This window comes from Tamandua tetradactyla, chromosome 3 (assembly GCF_023851605.1).
Source record: "Tamandua tetradactyla isolate mTamTet1 chromosome 3, mTamTet1.pri, whole genome shotgun sequence".
In the NCBI taxonomy this organism is placed as follows: Eukaryota; Metazoa; Chordata; class Mammalia; order Pilosa; family Myrmecophagidae; genus Tamandua; species Tamandua tetradactyla.
In genome coordinates, this window is record NC_135329.1 from 141,737,389 (window position 1) to 141,758,018 (window position 20,630).

Sequence of the window (20,630 nt, forward strand, 5' to 3'; positions counted from 1 at the left end):
GAGGTTATCCTGGAAGTTATTCTTAACACATTACATAGATATCACCTTTTTAGTTAAGGCATAACAGAGAGGTTGGAGGGAACTGCCTGAAAATGTAGAGCTGTGTTCCAGTAGCCATGTTTCTTGAAGATGATTATATAATGATATAGCTTTTGCAATGTGACTGTGTGATTGTGAAAACCTTGTGTCTGATGCTTCTTTTATCTACCTTATGGACAGATGAGTAAGACATGGATTAAAATAAATAATAAGGGGGAACAAATGTTAAAAATAAATTTAGTAGATTGAAATGGTAGTGATCAATGAAAGGGAGGGGTAAAGGGTATGGTATGTATGAATTTTTTCTACTTTCTTTTTATTTCTTTTTCTGAATTGATGCAGATGTTCTAAGAAATGATCATATGATGAATATACAACTATGTGATAAAAAAGAATGTTCATATTGTATGTTGGTTGGTTTTATTAATAAAAATTAAAAAAATAATAATCCTGATATATTATTATCTGGATAAAGAGTTGTATTCTTTTGCAAAACATGCTAATCTGTGTGCTTTCAGGTTTCCTTCCATAAAAAAGCCAGTTGACTCAAGTAACCACACCCTATGGGATTACCCACTGTTCTCTAGTTAACTCTTTCCCAATTTGCAAAGTATATCTCTAAAGCAGGGCCTTTCCCTTTTAAAAGTCAAGGATGACTAAGGATCCCATGAAAGCTCAAAGTTTTCTCCCCATAGAAATGCAAGAAACAAATACAACACACTGCCTATAATTTTAGGGTCTTTATCTGTTCTGCTCAAATCAGTTAAGAACCCTTGATTTAAGATGGCATGTAATAAACCCAAACCTGTAAATTGAAAAAGTATAAAAAAATTACATTTGAAATCCTTCATTGCTGATAAAGTATACTATACCTGGTTTGTGTAGTCAAACTTCAGTAATTTACAATGTATGATAAAGACTAAATGTACAAGATATTATCTTCCATTATTTTTATTACAGAAAAAGAAAAAGGAAAGCATAATGTCACTGAAGTCTAAAGTTGAATATGAGATGGTGTGGTAGTTAGGTTCAGGTGTCAACTTGGCTAGGTGAAGGTGCCTAGTTCTATTGCTGTGGACATGAGCCAATGGCTTGTGAACCTCGTCTGTTCCTGATTATATCTGCAGTCGGCTAAGAGGTGTGCCTGCTGAAATGAATGATGTTTGAGGTAATTGGCTGGTGCTTGAATGAGAGAGCTCAATGTAGCACAGCCAAAAAAGCAGCTCAGTATACCTCATCTCAGCACTCACAGCTCAGCCCGGGCCTTTGCAGATGCAGAAAGGAATCACCTCAGGGAAAGTTGTTGGAACCCAGAGGCCTAGAGAGAAGACCAGCAGAGAGCACTGGCAGAGAGATTGCCCTGTGCTTTCCCAGTAAGAAAGAACCTCAGTTGAAAATTAGCTGCCTTTCTTCTGAAGAAGTATACATTAACTAAATAAATCCTGTTTTACTGAAAGTCAATCTGTCTCTGATGTGTTGCACTCTGGCAGCTAGCAAGCTAGAACAGATTTGGTACCAGAGAAGTGGGGTGTTTGCAAACACCAGACATGTTGGACCAGTTTTTTTGATGGATAAGGGAAAGATTTTGGAGGAACTGTGAAGAGAATGATGGAGAAGCCCTGGAGTGCTTGAAGAGACTGTTGGTAAATAAAATCACTGCCAATCTGGACAAAGGGGAACACAAAAAGGACAAATTGGAGTTTGCAGAGTGAGAACCATGGAAGTTCAGGTCTGAGGCCAAGAAACCTTGGGCCAGGAAAGTGGACCCACCCATATACATGGAGAGGATGAGTCTCCTACCTCATTGCAGTGGAAGAGTTGTGCCGCCCTAGGCCTTGGAGAAGGTACAGCATGCTCCTTGGGGACTGGGGAGAGCCTGGCTGCCACCTCATAGAGGGGTTGAGCATGTGCCCCAGAAATGGCAGAGAGCCTAGGTGTGGCCCCGCTGCATGGAGAGAGTGGAGCTGAGAAAAAGGTGGTTTCCTCAATGTCCCTGGAGGTTGATTTGTAAAGAGTTGGGCCACTGCATAGGCCCTTGGAAAGGGTGGGACTGCCACTTTCTAAAGCTGAAGGATAAATGACTTACAAACTTTGAAATCCAATGGTGTTTGCCTTGCAGGTTTTCCTTCTAATTTCTCCCAAAAGATCTAGTGACTGTCCCTCCTTTGCATATTGGTATCAGATAACTTGTTTTGAGATTCACAGGTCCACAGCTAGAAGAGAATTTTTTGCACTTTAATATCATTTAAGGTGATGAGTGTAATTGCCACGTTGACAAGGGGTGGACATGTGGTAGTTAGATTCAGGTGTCAACTTGGCTAGGTGAAGGTTCCTAGTTCTATTGCTGTGAGCATGAGCCAGTGGCATGTGAACCTCATCTGTTCCTTATTACATCTGCAGTCGGCTAAGAGGCATGTCTGCTGCAATGAATGATGTTTGATTTAATTGGCTGGTGCTTAAATGAGAGAGCTTAATGAAGCACAGACAAAAGCAGTTCAGCATACCTCATCTCAGCATTCGCAGCTCAGCCAAGGCCTTTGGAGATGGAGAAAGGAATGAACCCAGGGAAAGTTGTGGGGACCCAGAAGCCTGGAGAGAAGGCCGGCAGAGATTGCCCGTACCTTCCCAAGTAAGAAAGAACCTCAGTTCTTTCTCTGGTGTGTTGCGTTCCAGCAGCTAGCAAACTAGAACAGATGGTTAAACACATTTATGACACAAACTCCATTCTGTAAAATTTAAGTGCAATGTCAGCTCTAGAAACAGCATTTGGTTGGGCATCTGATACCTGTAGTGCCAGCACTAGTAGCAGAAAATTTTGAAATGACTAAAATATATTACTTTCTAGGTATCAAGGGCATCCATTTGCCTCTTCCTACCCTTTCTTATCCCCAATTTGCAAAGTTAAAAAAAAATAGACTATTTTCACATAAAGTGAAAAACAGACCATGAATCATCTGATTATGTACGATGAAAGAACTTTTCAATAACTTTTTTAGGATCTCACACCTTTATTCAGAAAATAGAAGGGAGCTCCATGGAAAAGGTGGAAGAGGGAAGCTCACATAGGGTGAATGTGGACAGAAGCAATTGAGGAAATGCTCTGATTGGCTTACATTGTTTCCATTTTACAGGGGTTTCCTTACAAAGTTGGAATCAGATATAGATGGATTAGTATGGCATGCTCGTCCATTCTGATAAGCTCTCTCTACTGGATACAAACTAATATTATCACTAGGTGTTGACATCAGCAACCCTGTAGGGTGTATTTAATTTTCTTGGGAAACCCCTACAAGTCAATTGTTTTTGCCTTCTGAAAAAGCCCTTCTCAATAAAGGGTCTTCTCCAAGCAATGTCCAATACAAGTGGCCATTTTATTTTACTTAATAATGTATGCTTTTTCCTTGAAATTTCTAAATAATCACTTATGCTTTTGTAGTTAACTTGACATTTTAAAAGCAAGCTTTTGGATTGCACTTTCACTCATGTTCACCTTGAATAAAGAATGTATTCTTATTCTTTATTCTTATTCACATACAAAGGACTAGATTTGACTGTATAGTGGAAGTCAAAGTCTATCCTAAGTTGGAATTTTATGAATTGCAAATTAACTTTAATACATTTGGTCAGTAATCAGTGGGTTTTCCTTCTTAATTTCTTTTTCTTTTATTTTGGCTTGTGTTCTCCTTTCTCTGTCCCTTCTCTCGCAGCTGTGTAACGGAGGCTCGGTCACTGAACTTGTCAAAGATCTACTCAAATGCGGCCAGCATTTGGATGAAGCAATGATCTCATATATCTTGTACAAGGCCCTCTTGGTAAGAATGTCCATCAAGCTGGTGATGACAGCAAAGGGGGAAATTTGTCCAGTGCTTGGATCCCCGTTGAATATTAACAATGGGGAAAAATCCCTGATAATATGTGAAGTTTATAACTGCAGGGAGGTATAGCCAAATGTAGAATTTGATTAGACTTTTTATTAGGGGGATTGGGATTGACAGTTTAAAAATAAATGTAGAAATTTCTCCCTTTCTCTTTCCTGCTGTTGGTGGCTGGGCACCCTGCAGGGTCTTCAGCATTTGCACAACAACCGAATCATCCACCGTGACGTCAAGGGGAATAACATTCTTCTGACAACAGAAGGAGGAGTTAAGCTCGTTGACTTTGGTAATGACTGCTTGTCATTTGTTTTCTTGATGTGTGCAGTTTAGCCAAAGGCGACAATTTATTGCAATCTCAGAAGAGAGGGGCTTCTCCCTATGCCATAGGCTGAGGGACTTTTCCAATCGAAAGGAGGCTGGAGAGTAGGGGGTTAGCAGATGGATCACCCTAGGAGATGCCATTTGTTAATCTATTTTCAGCTTTAGAAATACTTTTACTAAAGATGAAAAATAAAAGTGTTCTAGATGAATTTGATGGAAAGTTTTTGTTATTTTTCTGCTAAGAATTTCACATCTCAGCGCAGTTATCTATAATTTACATTTTGAAAGTTCTTCTTTTGCATATGAAAAGAGAAGGCAGTTTGGTTTTCAAATGACTTTCACTAGCCTTGGGCACACTTATTCCCTGTGAGCAGAAGGTATAATAGTCCTTTGGGTCTAGGAGCTAATTTCCTTGTAAATTGTGATTATTGCTGTTACACGAGAGGCTGGTTGAAGTGGAAACATTAACAGGAAATGAAAGAGTGAGAGGAAGTACAGAGCAATGTCACCTAAGGCCAGAGAACCATTAAATGTCTTCTGGTTACACCCATATGGTGTTCTCCATAAACTAACAAGCCATTTGGGTTTCCTTTTCAGATTTATTGAATGGTTCATCTTCTAAATGAGTTAAAAAAATAACTTTAGTTAAAAAACTAACTAAAAAATAGTGAGTACTTGAGGATCATTGTTAAAAATAATGAGAAAACAAATAAAGAGGAGCTTTTTTTTGTTTTTTTCTCATGGTCAGGCACCAGGAATCGAATCGGGTCTCCAGCATGGCAGGCGAGAAGTCTGCCTGCTGAGCTACTGTGGCCTGGCCTAAAGAAGAGCTTTTTAAAGTGTTCTTTATCAATGTCAACATAGTAGAATAAAAGATTGATTTTGAATATCCATTGTTTTCTGGATAAGAAAGATGTATAAAATGTATCAGTGAATCATTTGCTCAGAAGAAATTACTTAAAAATAGATGAAGTTGCTTTAGGTATATTGGTCTGTTTACTAAAAAAAGTAAACAAGGAAAAGTAGAAGGGACAATTTGTTCATGTCTTATGCTCCTCTTTTATATAAGCAATGGTTATAATTCCAATAGTATTCTGCAGGTATGACATCAGAGATACGTTTTCCACACAGTCCTCAGGGCATTGAATATGTTGTTAGGGAAAAATTCTAGGAGGATGAGGATGGGAAATGGTGCTCACTCATATATTAACAAACTTTTGCAATTTGGCCTGAGGGTAAAAGCTCCTAATCTTTCCAGTAAAAGGCTCCTAAACTTCTAATTGCTACAAAAGAAATTTCTAGAAATTCCAAACAGAAAGATACGGTTGTTTTTACCAAAATTATGGTGGAGAGTGTTCCAACCCAGCTTTTGAAGACCTCAGGTCAGTGCAACCCTAAGACTAAAGAACACATAGAGTTAGACATGGATTTTATTGGGACTTAAAAACAGGAGATCTTTCCCAGGCACTGGTCTGGAAGTGAAAGTCTGTGCTCCACAAAGGTCAGGGAGTGCAAGGGGCAGTTGTTTATAAGGGTTTAAGACAGTGTGTGAAAACAAAGTTTTAGCAGGGCCTCATGACACAGGGAATTGGAAGTTGTTATCAACAGTGATCAAGGGAGGGAAGTTTTAATGCTTTGCTATGAAACTATCTGTACATTCTTCCCCCTCTCCTCTGAGGAGGTCTGATGACTTTTAACTTCTGTCCTGGTCATTGTAGGTGGCTACATGTAGTAACTTATTTTCAATACTGGGAGGAGATGCCTCAGCTTGGGTTTCCACAATCCATCCCTACGCAGCAGACTACATTGACCTTAACACAGACATTGCATCCATATTCCACAACAACAGTGTAAGAGATAACAGAACACTAGGGATTCCCCTCACAGAGACAACAACATTACAAAAAGATGCCACTGTGGCCAAGCAAGGGAATTAAACCATTTAGACAAAGAGACTAAGATTCTTTTCCAGATTTTCTGATGCATTGAATTCTACAAGGCCAACAGGGTATATCACATGATCTAATTCACAGAAGTCATAGCCTGACTATGGGTAAGGAAGTCATAGCCTTCCTTAGGCTACTACATAGCCTATGTAGTGCCTGAAGATGGCAAACCAAATTGGGTTCAATTTTTTATGAGCATGAGTTATTGCTGAAGCCCACTGTAGAAAGGTGTTTGCTAGGGTGCTATGGGCAAAAAGAAAGATATTTATGGGGAACAATAAGGGGTAATTCCTGCAGATCTAACAATATAGTTTCAATGGCCAACAATAAGATACCAGGTAGAGGAACATTATGGGAAGGTTTTAAACACCAGGTATTTTCCCATTTGCAAATTTTGAGAATCTTCTACTATGACATTTATTGTTAGTTTAGGCATGAGAAGGATCCACATAGTTATACATAAGGTTCCTGTGGGAATAGGAGGCCCCAGATTTAAAAATTTAACAGGCATTTTTTTTGTGTAAATCATGATCAAATTACAATATTTTGGTTGACTCCCAGAAAAGTCATGTTCTTTTAATCTAATCCGAGACACTGCAGATGCATTGTAGGTGGAATGTTTTGATTAGGTTGTTTCCATGGAGATGTGACACTGCCCATTCAAGTTGCATCTTAATTTACTTGCTGGAATCCTTTAAGAGATGGACATTTTGGGGAGAACACAGACATTTGGAGATGCAGAAAAAAAGCACCCCAGAAGAAGGCAGAAAGACCCACAGGAGCTGAGAGAGCCATTTGAAACCAGAATCCAGGAGAGAAGGACAGCAGACATTACCATGTGCCTTCTCACTTGACAGAGAAATTCCAGACATGATCACCCTTTCTTGAGTGCAGGTATCCTCTCGTTGATGCCATTATTTGGACATTTTTACAGACTTAAAAAGCTCTTCTTTAGGCCAGGCCACAGTGGCTCAGCAGGCAGACTTCTCGCCTGCCATGCTGGAGACCCTTTGTAAAGGTCAATCCATTTCTGGTATATTGCATTCCAGCAGCATTAGCAAGCCAAAACACATATACAAAGGTTTTAACGTTTGGGCTAAGTGAGGAACAAAAGGTTTCCAATATCCAACAACTTCAAGAGTGCCATTAGTTGTTTTGGCATATGCAGCAGAGAAAAACATTGTATTTATCATTTACTGCAGAAGGAATAATTTTTTTCTTACCCAACCATGCAACACCCAAGAATTTAATACAGCAGCCAAGGCATTGCAGTTTGTCACTATTAATTGCCCATCTCTGACTCTCAAGGTGAGATAACAATGAGCTTGAGGCTTCTTTTAGTTTTGAAAGAGAGTTACTGGTTAACATATCATCAGTATAGTGAAATAGTGTCCCACTTGTGGGACTTTTCTACTTAGCTAAATCTTTTGCCATGAGGCTTTGGCAGGTGGGTCAAGCTAAGTAAATAGCCTTGTGGGAGCATGGTGAAAATCCTTTGTTCTCTTTCTGAGGTGAAGGCGAAGGCAGGTTGACTGGCCTTATATAAGGCAATACTATAGAAAGTATTAGTTAAGTTTAAAACAAAGTGATAATGACATAATTGAGTGCTAATTCCTTGTAGTAATGAGGGAATCTTTGGAACCACTGCATGCAAAGGTGGTGTTACTTTACCTTTATCTCTGTGCCTGCAGCAACAGGAACCATCCCATCTGCTTGCAGGATACTAGATTAGGGTAATCATGCTCACGGGGAGCTTTCCCCTTGCTCTTACTCCCGCCCCCTTTTTTTGCAGGCTTTCTGACTTTCCGAGGTCAGCTATAGCCTGCATACCAAAGGAAATGGGCTGTCTTACTAGTGAGTTTAGGATAGACATGAGAGGCCAATAGTAACGGTTGGGGGCAGTAGGCAGTACCACATCTTTCATTCCTGCAGTACAAGCTTCAGTATCAAGACCTGTGAAAGCTGTGGCATAAATGGCATGTTTCATTCCCAGTCTCTTTAAAACATCTTGTACCTCCTCCATGTTTTGCCAATGGGGGTGTTTTAGTTTTCTAATGCTGCCAGAATGCAATATACTATAAATGGGCTGGTTTTTATAAAGGAATTTATTAATCACAAGTTTACAGTTCTAAGACTGTAAAAATGTCCAAATCCAGAGAAAGATACCTTGGCTTAAGAAAGGCCAGTGGCATTCAGAGCAGCTCTGTCAGCTGGGAAGGCATGTAGCTGACATATGCTGGTCCTTTGGCTTCTGGCTTCAAGGTCCCACTCAAAACAATAGATCTGCCTCCACAAGATTGGATTAGGAAAAAGAAACATGGCTTTTCTGGGGTACACAACAGCCTCAAACCAGCACAGGGGGATATTTTGCAGTATAGCCCCTTCATTAGGCCATTCAGCCATTCACCCATTGGTACTAATAAGGAGGCAGTTTTCACATCAGCTGAGGTAGCGTACAAGCATTGTCATAGAGAAGGGTGGATGGTAACAGATGCCAATTTACTCATCTCTACTCCAGAAAGCACTAACCCCTCTCCTCCTGTGTCCCATAACCTCAGAAGCCAATTGGGTAAGAACTCCCTAGGCCTTTTTTATCTTTACCACTGCCCTAAATCACCCAATTCAGCAGTGGTGTAATCTCTCATAGTGACATGTAATTTCTGTTCAGGAGGTTGGGGTTGCTGAACCTCAGGGAGTGATCTTTCATTTCTGTTGCATTATAGAGTGCACCTGTTGGTGCCCTTCATCCTCCTTACCTCCCATTCCTCCTCCTCTTACCCTTCTGAGGATTTGGGATCCCACACTTTGGGGTCTCATCCCAGCTAAAATCCTCCAGACTTGAGCCCAAGGCAACTTTTGGCCTCTGACTTGGGAATATCTGCATGCCAGAATCTCTAACTGACCATCCACTTGGTGCAGGTGATCAGTCAGATCCATTTCTACCTGGGCAAGGCACGTATCTCTTTCTAGTTTTAAGTCCTCCTACAGATGGTGGATTGCTGCTTTTGCTGTCTATTCTGCCTCCATGGTCATATGTAAGACTCCTAAAAGAGGCCAGGCTATGGCCACCACTATTTGGTGTTTTTTTAATTTCTTTTTTTCTTTTTTGCTGAAGGTCAGTTGTCTTGCTATCTGTTGCAAAACATTCGCAACTCTACCAGAGTTTTCAGGGAATCCCCATACTCTTGCAGCAGTTCCCAGCATCTAGGAGGGCAGCTGTCCCTCCCTATATGGATGATATAGGCCAATTTTGGATTTATCCCATGGATTCTCCCTTCCCAAGACTCATACCCACTTTGATGGTACCTCTTTGATCTCCTGGCTGGCTCACCAATTGTTCCAACCCAACTTTTGAAGAGCTCAGGTCAGCACAGCTCTAAGACCAAATGATACACTAGGCAGAGAGTTAGGCACAGATTTTATTGGGTCTGACAAACAGGAGAAGATCTCTCAGGTGCTGGCTGATCAAGAAATGGAAGTCAAAGGGCAAGTAATACAAGGTACAATTGTTTTTAAGCATTTAGGACAAGGGTGTGAGAAACCCCTGTCACACAGGGGTTTGAAGGTTTGTTATCAACAATGATCAAGAGGGGGAAGCTTTAATGCTTTGTTTACAATGCTATCTATGCATTCTTCCCCCTACTCCCTGAGGAAGTCTGATTACTTTTAATTTCTGTCCTGGTCATTGTAGGTGGCTATGTGCAGTAATTTATTTTCAATATGGAGCATGGCAGCCTGGACCCTGGTTCTGCACAGAGGGCTTGATAAAACAGGAAATTATCCATGGGCAATAGAGTTTAGAGAGCCGTCTTTATCCTTCTACTGGAATGTAAGGGGCTAACATCACCACCACCCACCAAAAGACTACCTGCGTGTCCTTGCACCTGATGTTCTCAAAGATGTGCCCCTCACTAAAGAACACATGGATACAGCTTTCTAAACTCTTATTGTCAACCTAAAAATAACAAAGAAAGCTGCAAAGCAATAAGGACATCTATTTGGGGTTTTAGAATTGCAATTCAGGGAGCACAGATTCAGGTAGCAACCCAAATTGTGTCCAAACTTGGCATGTCCAGGCAAGGGTTTTTAAAGGGAAAGAAGAAGGTCACACAAGTTGTTTGTGGTTGGTGGATATTTGTGGTACTCCATTTGTCCTTTAGCTTAGAGTTCTTTATCTTGTGGTTTGTTTATGGTGTCCAGATATCCTTAGATTTTCATGAATTTTGTTACTTTAGGCCTTGCAAACTGTGACAGTTTGTGATACCTGCTTGAGACCTGCATAAGAGTAGCCTCCAGAATGACCTGCCAGCTCCACTGAAATCTCTTAGCCAAAGAAGCTCTGTTTTATTGTCATTATCAACATCATTATTGGCAACTTTTGTATCTTCCTATGGGCTGCATTAGACTTCTGCGTGGCATGAAAGGATATGTTTGTGAAGTGCTTGACAATTTACAGAACATTTGTTCTCTTTTTATGTGTGTTAAGAAGAACCCTCTGTGTTAGTTGTGACAGGAATCATTACCCCCAGATTGAAGGTGAGGACACTGAGGATCACAGGAGAGGTGGTCCACCCAAAGACCTGCAGTAAATGGTACAATTGGGATGGAAACAGGTCTGCTGACTCCTAATCCACTGTACCTTTATTTCCACTGTGTTGTTCCCTTGTGGTATAAAGAAGAGAACTGGCTGAAGACTAAGATGGACCAGAATTACAGTAAAATTCAGATCCTCAACACTGAGCTGTAGATAATAAAATGATTAGTCAAGTTCTTTTTCCTTTTGATAAACATAGCTTTCTTGCTAGGTTTCCAGGTTTCTAAGTAAGATAAGTTGTAACTAAGAAGTTAGGATTTAAAGGATGATGTGATTATTCAATCATTATATAGATATTCCTTTTATCCTTTCTAGTATATTAGAGCAAACAGAGGGAAATACCCTCGGAACTATATAACCCAGCTGCCTTGAATTCTGATAATAATTCTATAGCCGTTGTGCCCGTGTGATTGTAAAATCTTGGGACTGACTCTCACTTAGTTACACACTGTATCCAGTTTTTCAACTTTTGAGTCTTATGACCACTAAAGACAGCCCTAATGTTTATTAATCAAGGGCCTTGGGTCAGCCCAGAACTAATCCACACCAGTTCCAAAATTAACTTGATAACCAAAACTGGATCTAACTAAAATGGGCTTGTCTGACATGTACAGTACCTTAGACTTTTACCTGTTAGTGACCTAAACATCATTATAATACAAAAAATCATGCCCATCGTCATATAAAGGCTGCTATTTTCCTACACACATTCTGTGACTAAGCATGTAATTGGTCTGTGCATGCGCAATAATTAGATCACCACAAATTACATCAACTGGAGCCATTATGCTCATTATCCTAAAACCTGCCCCTCTTTTGATACTATAAAACTATCAGAATTGCTGCAGTTCAGGAAGACAGAATTTTGGGCCAATAAAACATCTGATCTCTTGCTTCACACCTAGCAATAAACTGTTTTTCTCTTAGAAACCCTGATCTCAGGAATTGGTCATTGAGTGCAATGTGCAGAGAACTCACTGCATTTTTCTGGTAACAAAGGCACCAAAATCTTTTTCTTTCACACCGATGCTCTATTTTAGATAATACATGTCAAGTTTTTTCCTTCATAAAATGAAGCAACTTGTTAAGAAATAAACCATCTGAAATCTTTGGTAGTATAATAGGAAGATATTTTAGGTTGATCGTAGTTATTGAGAACTTTTTGATTCCAGACTTGCAGCGATATGGGCGGTGATGTTCATTAGGAAAAAAAATATTCAGTGATTTTGATGGAATGATGAATACTCTAACACAGAGGTTGGTAAACTGCAGCTCATGGGCCAAATCTGACCCGCTTCCTGTTTTTATTTTGACTATAAACTAAGAATAAATTGTACATTTTTAAATGGTTTGAAAAGAAACAAAAGAAGAATAATATTTTGTGACATGGAAAAATCGCATGAAATTCACATTTCAGCCTCCACGAATAAGGTTTCACTGGAACACAGTCACTGTCATTTGTTTCCATGTAATTTATGACTGGTTTTGCATGATGGCAGAGTTGAGTATTTGTGATAGAGACTATATGGTGCACAAAGCCTAGAATATTTACTTTCTGGCCTTTTATGGGAAACAGTTTGCCAGATCCTGGTCTAGCATCACCCTCTACTCACTGCTAAATTCCAGCACCCTTTTCTTGTAGGTGTCTCAGCTCAACTCACCAGTACACGACTACGGAGAAACACATCGGTTGGTACCCCATTCTGGATGGCCCCCGAGGTAAGCAGAGGGCATCTAATCCTTTTGGCTTGTTGAGTGCCTTGGTACTATGCCTTTTTATGGGTAAGTCATATGCTTTACACATGAGACCTTCAGGAAGAAAAAATCCTTTATTCTCATTGAATTTTAATAGTTTACTGATGAGATTTAACTTCAGAAAAGCATGATTAACTCACAGCTAGCCCAAAGGCTGCCTTCATGCATCAGAAAAAGGTGTCCCCTCTGGAAGGTGCAGTTTTCTCCAAGGATCATATCTCAACTAGTTTCATCCAGGGTGTGAAAATTAGAAAAAGGCACCTTCTCTGGGCAGATGCAGACCTAGGAACACATGATTTGGTGAAGAGCCAGACTTAAGTTCCAACTGGCTTGCAGCGGTGACCCTGATTGTCTCCTCATTACCAAGCACATAGCAACTTCTCTTGTGTACTTTGTTGGCTCTCTGTAGTAAAGCATGGAATATGGTCCTAGTTTTGTTCTGGCTTCATCACAGAAGCCTCCATGTAAATGACACATGTAAGAGTTTGGGGAATCTTCTGGCTAGAGAAGACAAGCCCTGAAACATCAGTACAACTTTGCTTGTCAGATAAGCCTTTAATTCCACTGTACTCCAGCCTTTGCCTGACAATGGCTTTCTGGGACTAAGCAAATGGGTTATTTTAGTAAGAGGATTCCTACAGTTGTCTCCTTAGAGGTATTTCCATCTCCCAGTATGATCATATGGTGGTCTCTCCACTTTTTGGCTGCCAAGGTGGTATCTTAACACATTAAACAGTTCACACCAAGCTCTGCTCAGATTTCTTTAATGACTCCCCATTATCTATGGCTATCACTATCATTCTTGGATAACGGACAGTCCCAATTTAAAGGAAAAGAGAATTCCTACAAATTCAAGAGTTTACTTAAATCTTAAATATTTCCTAAGTATGTTTTTAAATATGAAAGTAGATATAAACTCCTTATCAATTATGACTTACAGAAGTATATAACCCAAAGGTATTATGAAAAAACTATAAAACCAGTAACATTCAGATAAGCAGGTTGAATTTAATGAGATGAATTATACTGGTCTCTGAAACTTGGTCATCCTTGTGATGTAAATACGTTTCAGAACAACTTAACATGGATTATCTTGAGTCTGGCATACCTAGTACCGTTGAGTACCATGTGGTGACCCAATTCTGCCACTGCTTTCCTCTATTTCAGCATCTCCTTTTGCCTTCAGGTACACATCTCTGTTTTTTATCTCCTTTACTGGGACAACTGTATGGTGCATGCTGTGGATTGAACTATGTCCCCAACAAACAGCATGTTCAGGTCCGAACTCCTGGTCCTATGGGTGTGAACCTACTTGTAAATAGGGCCTTTGAAGATGTTATTAGTTAATGTGTGCCTAAACTGAATGAGGGTGGGTCTTAATCCAATAGGGCAGAAGCTCTTCTGAGCAAAGAAAATTGTACACAGAGAGAAGCCATGGGGAGCATGCAGAGCTGGAATTCAACAGAACCTGAAATAGAAAGGAGAAACACTGCCATATGCATTACCATGTGACAGAGAAGCCAAGAAACCTCAAAGATTGCCAGCCAGCCAGAAGATACTGACCTTGGGAGGAAGCAAACCTTCTAGCCTCTAAAACCATGAGTTCATAAATCCTGGTTGTTGAAACCAACAGATTTTATGGTATTTGTTTAAGCAGCCAGGAAATTAATACAGTTTTGGTGCCAGAAGTGGAGCAGTGCTATTACAAATACCTAACAATGTGGAAAGAGAGGCTGGAAGAATTGTGAGGCCCTTGATAGAAAAAATCCTAGATTGTTTTGAAGAGCCTATTGGTAGAAACATGGGCATTAAAGGTACGTCTAATGAGGGCTTAGAAGGAAATGCTGACTGTATTATTGGAAATTGGAAGAAAGATTATCTTTGTTATAAAGTAGCAGGGAACCTGGCAAAATTATGTTCTGATGTCAAATTGAAAGTGGAAATTGTAAGGAATAAACTTGGATCTTTAGCTGAGAAGATTTCCAAGCTAAAGTGCAGCCAGGTGCAGCTTGACTTCTTCTTGCAATTTATAGTAAAATGTGAGAAAAAAGGGAAGAGCTGAAACCTGAACTCTAAAGCACAAAGAAACCAGAAATTGATGGTTTGGACAATTCTGATCCTATTCAGAGAGTGTGCTCTGGGTCTAAGGCTAGAGGACCTCCCTGAACTTCTTGGGAAGTGAGTCCCCAGAGGACAGGCCTCCATCAGAGGGTTTAATTGAAGAACCCTTTGCTAAAAAAAGGTGTGACTGAACATGGATCCTGTCAGAAATTTCACTGGAAGTCAGGATTGGAAATGTAGCTATCCAGGAAGGATCTGTGAAAAGTTCTATTGCTTGATGGTTTGAACTTCCTACAGCAGCATGCAAAGCCAACAAGGTTTCTGTGAAATTTGTGTGGATAGAAGCAATGTCTGAAAGGGACAGAGAAAGGAAGAATTGAAGGAGGAATAACTTCAAGGGCAGGACCATAGAAGCTCAGGTCTGGGCTGAAAAAGTCTCTTTGGGAACAAGAAAGTGCGCCTATCTACCCGTGTAGAAAGAGCAGGCCCACCCCTGAGTTTGGAGGGGGCAGGCATTGTGCCCCATTGTTCAGGGAGAGTGCTACCACTCAAATGCTTAGAGATGGTGTGACCTGTGTCCTGGCATTCCCAGAGAGCTGCCATTCTAGTGCTGGGAGAGTGCGGGGCTTCCTCCCAAAGTTGGGGGAAAGCATGGCTGTTGAGCAAGTGCTTGGAAGGAGGGGTTACCACCCCATCAACCTGGAGGACAAAGAATCAAGCTCAGATGACTCACAGACCTTGAGATCTAATGGAGTTCACCCTGCTAGGTTCTGTAATTGTTTGGGACCTGTGACCCCTGTTTTCCTTTCACTTTCTCCCTTGGGAATGAGAGTGTCAATCTTATGCCTATCCCACCATTGTATGTTGGAAGCAGATAATTTGCTTTGTAAGTTTTACAAGTCTGTAGACAGAAAAGAATTTTGCCCTGTGACTGACCACACCGTATTGATTTTGATGAGACTTTGTACTTGGCATTGTTCTAAAATGGCCTAAGGTTTCTGGGATGTTGTGATGGAAAAAATATATTTTGCATGTGGAAAGAACATTTCTTTTTGAGCTCCAGAGGGTGGACTGACTGATGGGGACTGAATTATGTTCCCCACAAATAGCATGTTCAGGTCCCATTCTCTGGTCCTGTAGGTGTGAACTCATTTGTAAATAGGACCTTTGAAGATGTGAGTAGTTAAGATGTGCCTAAATTGAATGAGAGTGACCCTTAATCCAATATGACTGAAGTCCTTTTAAGTAGAGGAAATTGGACACAGAGAGAAGCCACAGGGAGCAGCCGGAAGGTAGTCAAGGGAACCTGGAAGAGAAATGAGAAGACATTGCCATTTAAATTGCCATGTGACAGAAAAGCCAAGGAATCTTAAAGATACATGGTCAGCTAAAAGATCCTGACCCTGGGAGGAATGAAGCCTTCTAGCTTCTGAAACCATCAGCTGATAAATATCCATGTTTAAACTGACCCATTGAATGGTATTTGTTTTAATAGCTAAGAAACCAATGCGGTACCAATATACTTGTAAACATAAATGCGAGCACTGAAATTGTGTGGCAAATGGTCATCCAGATGATCTGGAATATGTCTGTACTGCTACTACTGCTAATAATACTGTTACTGCTATGGGAACAAAAACATAAAAAACTTTCATAAGGACTTTTGAACCCTATTTTGAGAAACACTGCAGGATAAAGTCAAAACTCCTTTGGATGATGAACAAAGCTTTCCATATCCCAGCACTTATCTGCCTGCCCAGCCTTATTTCTGGTAAGTTTTCCCCAAATTATTTGTCCTTAATGCTTCAACATTAGTGAACAACGTGAAGTTCTCCAAATTCGTATCTCATTCCTTTTATCCTTGCACGTACTGTTACATCATACAGAATGGCTCTCTGAGTCCTGGAAAATTCCTCCTCAAATGTTGGCTCAATGCTGACTCCCTAGGAAACCTCTGCTAATCTTTGGCAGACTGTGAAGCTCCTCTCCCTAAGCTTCCACTGCAGCCTTTGCACCCCCCATTAGCGCTCCTGCACCATCACAATGCAACTGTCTACGTACCTCCTGACTGGACTCCAAGCTCTGGCAGGAATCTGGAATGCCTAGCTCTCAGCACAGGACTGGAGACAGTGGAAGTGCTGTAAAAAAGTAAGATGAATGAACACATTGATTAAAAAGCCAAAGGGATTAGATACATTTGGAGGGCAACTTAAGAAGGGCCTTTACAACAACTGACATTAGCAAATTCTTCTGTAGTTTTTGACTGATCTGTTTTCAAAGGAAAGTCTCATCGAGGTCACTCAACTCCTGTTTGGGGTGCCATAACATGGAAGATGGTATTTCTGTCCTAATCAACAACAAGCTGGTGTTCTCAGAATCTCCGAGTGTAATTAAAGAGAAGCCTGTCCTTAGATTTGTACATTTCTTATGAAGTGTTTGTGGTTAGAGCATACTTTTACACTTTTCCAACTTCAGCTGCATTGAATTAAGTAAATAGAGTGTTTCTTTGAGGGGCAGTTTAATGGTCTACAGTGAGTTTCTACTGTCCACACTGCCTGAATATGTTCCCTTCTCAGTGGAGAAAAGCTAGAACTGCATCCTGCCTGCTGCAGTGGAGAAATTGAGGAGTAGGCAATTTATGGTTTGGAGACCTTTACTGTGCCTTTCAGAAGTGTGGGAGGCCCCTTCGCAGGCCTCAAGTGTTCTCTCGGGATATGTACTTGTGTACAATATACTCTGGGACCCCAGGCCTCAGACCTCTATGTTCCTTATATTTTTATTTGCCAAATGTATAATCAATTTTTCCAACAAAGCCTTCATTTCACAAGACTTTTTCATCCTCCATAAGAATGTCCACGGGAACAACCTTCCATTTGTTAGTTATTTGTTCAGTTCAACAAGCATTTAGACTATGCATCATGAGCATTGTTTTCGGTCAAGAGCAGGCTTTGAAAGCATCATCAATAATGGTTCAAATTGACATCATCTTCAGATGACAGCTTATATAAGAACAGTAGACTTGATATGAATTCACTTTTGTTGGCATGACTAAATCGTATGCATATTAAGTACAACAACAATGCATGCATGCTACCCCAACACTGGTGCATAAAGACCTTTGCAGACAACCTGCACTTTTATATTCTTAAATGAAGCTGAAAGATTGTTGGTCCTATTTTATTTTTGAGAAATTGAACTAAATTTTTGTTTTCCCATTTTTATTTCCATGTTTATTTCACAAGCTTGAGTAACTGCAGTATTTAATTCAAATAGGCTATACTACAAACCAGTAGCTAATGGAATGTGACCATATACAATCAAATGTTGACAAGCAGTCAAGACATACAGTTCACTTGGGCAGCTTAAAACTGCAGCATAAATTCACTATCATAATGTCAACACTTTCCACTTATTCCCTGTCATTGCTTCATTTGAGCACTACTAAAGTTGAAAAATACTGGTAAAAGTGGTATCAAGTCAGCAGTTCACGAGGCAGAAAATTCTCTGGGCCACACTTAGCCTAATGGCACTTAGAAGCACTAGTACTGGGAAAATATTGTTTGATCAGGTTAATCTGAAATTCATGAGCAGTATAATTTTATAAAATTTTGCATTGCTTTATTGCATTATTATATTTTGGAAAATTACAGTGTTCATTTAAAAAAAAACTTCAAATTTACAGCAAAGTTGCAACAGTAATGAAAAAGCAGAGTAGAACATATGGAATAAAAATAAATAATAGGGGGAACAAATGTTAAAATAAATTTAGTTTGAAAAGCTAGTGATCAATGAAAGTGAGGGGTAAGGGGTATGGTATGTATAATCTTTTTTTTTCTGTTTTCGTTTTATTTCTTTTTCTGTTGTCTTTTTATTTCTTTTTCTGAATTGATGCAAGTGTTCCAAGAAATGATGACTATGCAACTATGTGATGATATTGTGAATTATTGATTATATAGGTTGAACGGAATGATATGTTAATGTTTTTGTTCGTTTGTTGTCAATTTTTTTTAATTAATAAATAAATAAATTTTTTTTTTAAAAAAAGCAATACATAGAACTCCAATGTACTCCTTCACCCAGATACTCAGATTTACCAACTTTTGGGCCTTTGCAACGTTTATTATATCATTCTATCTATCTATCTCTTAACTAAACATTTGAGAGTAGGTTGCATAGTATAATTTTTTTATGAGATAAATGTCAGTAGCAGACCGTGACTCCAGGGAAGATTAAGAGGGAAAGAAAAAAATGTGAAGTTCAACATAGAAATAGATTACCCTGAGCAAAATGATTTAAACAATCAGAAATTAGGTTTCTCATATAAGTGCAGAAGGAGGTGGTTCCAGAGCTTGTCGAGCCAGCAGCTCAGTGAAGTAATAAAAAATCCAGATTCTTAACTCTCTCTAGTTGAGATGCTGCAAGCTGCATGACTTTGTTCTTCAGGAACTTGGGGGTGGTTATGACAACTTCCCCTGTGAATGTCTGAGCAGGGGCTCCAGCATTCCAATAACCAGGGGCAAAAACATCAATGGGACAAACAGAAGTCTCCCGTTACTCATCGTAGGGCTGCTATTGTGGTCAGTCAAGAAACTGAAGTGGGGTCTCCTCTGCCCCTGGGGTCAAAGCCTTGTCCATCTCCCAAATACTTAGCACCCCTACTTTGTAGTGAATAATTCAAATGTTGACGTAATCAGTCAAACTTTAGGAACCCATGGCTGATGGCTCAGTCAGAGCTCAGTTTTGCTTGTAAACACACACACACACACACACACACACACACACACACACACACACACAGTGCTCTCTCTCAGCCTCTTGTGTTTGAAGAAAATACAGTTCTTTCTGGATATACCAAAAATAACTCCTGGAATTGGGCCAAGTTGCCTTTTTGGGCTCCCAGCACCTTCAGAAGTTTGTTCTGTCCAACTTGCTTTCTGGTCAACCATCTTTTGATTTTTCTCTTGAGAGCTCTGGCCCAGGTCAAGTTCACTTCCGTCAACTTTCTGCTCACCTGATTAAGCCTCTCTGGTTGCCTCTGTCTATGACTTTAGCCTATTCCCAAGTAGATTTGTGTGTGCACATGTTTACACATTCTTTTCCATAACTGTGTATTGTTTCTTTCCACCCTGACTTTCTGACCACCAGTGTCCGATAAGAAATAGCACAGATAATAGTATCCCACATTTGCATAGTACTTTTGCAAATGCTATGTTTTTAAATGCTCACAGCTATCTATGAAGATGTCAGTTAGTAGACCCTACATTGATTCTGTAGAAAGGGAGCTAAGGCTCTGCCAGGTTAACTGTCCATGGATACAGAGGTGAGTAGGTGGGTGACTGACTAGAATCCATCATTTGTGACTCACTATCCTGTGTGGTTTCCAGTACTGTACAAGAGATACCCAGTGTCAGTATCAGTGTGCTCAGCCAGTACATGCATCAAGCACATGCCAATTAACATCCTGACCTATAGCAAAAAGGGAAATAAGCATAATTTATGTTTTAGTTATGGTGATAGTGGAACATTAGGCATAGTTGATAACTTAATCTACTTTTTCCATCATGATATGTAGGGAAGAAGTAAATGGAATGTTTGTAAATGATGGAAACCCAAATAAATGAACCAATGTTGTCATTATAATTTTTATTGAAGACATATGTAGATTATGTTAAAATAATGCCTTCTATTGCAGCTGGTATGCAGTGGTGTGACCATGCTAGTTGTTGAAATATTAAAATACTTCCATTCAGAATGGTAAATAGCTACTGTCCGGAGCCCCTTGAGTGCTCTTGACCACTGCGGGTGCCCTATCTCTTACTCTGAGACAACTCTGATCTCCTAATATGGCAACTAAAGAGGGTGATTTCTGGCAGGCAGGGGGCTTCAGGAACTTCTGATGGTCATGTGCCAGCTGATTGCCATCAATTTTAAATATTGCCCCTGCTTAATAAGTGTATAGTGAGAAAGACACTTTCACTTAACTTAATGAAGACCTATTAATGTACAAGTGTTTGTAATAGGGGCTTTTTTATATATTAT

At 39.9% G+C, this 20,630-nt stretch overlaps 1 protein-coding gene across 1 annotated transcript in view; it reads left to right on the top strand.

The window, feature by feature from the left end:
* The window catches only part of MYO3B (myosin IIIB), a 510,258-nt gene that overhangs the window by 11,440 nt on the left and 478,188 nt on the right, over positions 1–20,630 (top strand). Inside the window, exons 4-6 of the mRNA XM_077151780.1 lie at positions 3,747–3,851; positions 4,101–4,200; positions 12,418–12,494. Coding sequence (XP_077007895.1) covers positions 3,747–3,851; positions 4,101–4,200; positions 12,418–12,494 — 282 coding nt within the window. The remainder of the gene's footprint in view (positions 1–3,746; positions 3,852–4,100; positions 4,201–12,417; positions 12,495–20,630) is intronic.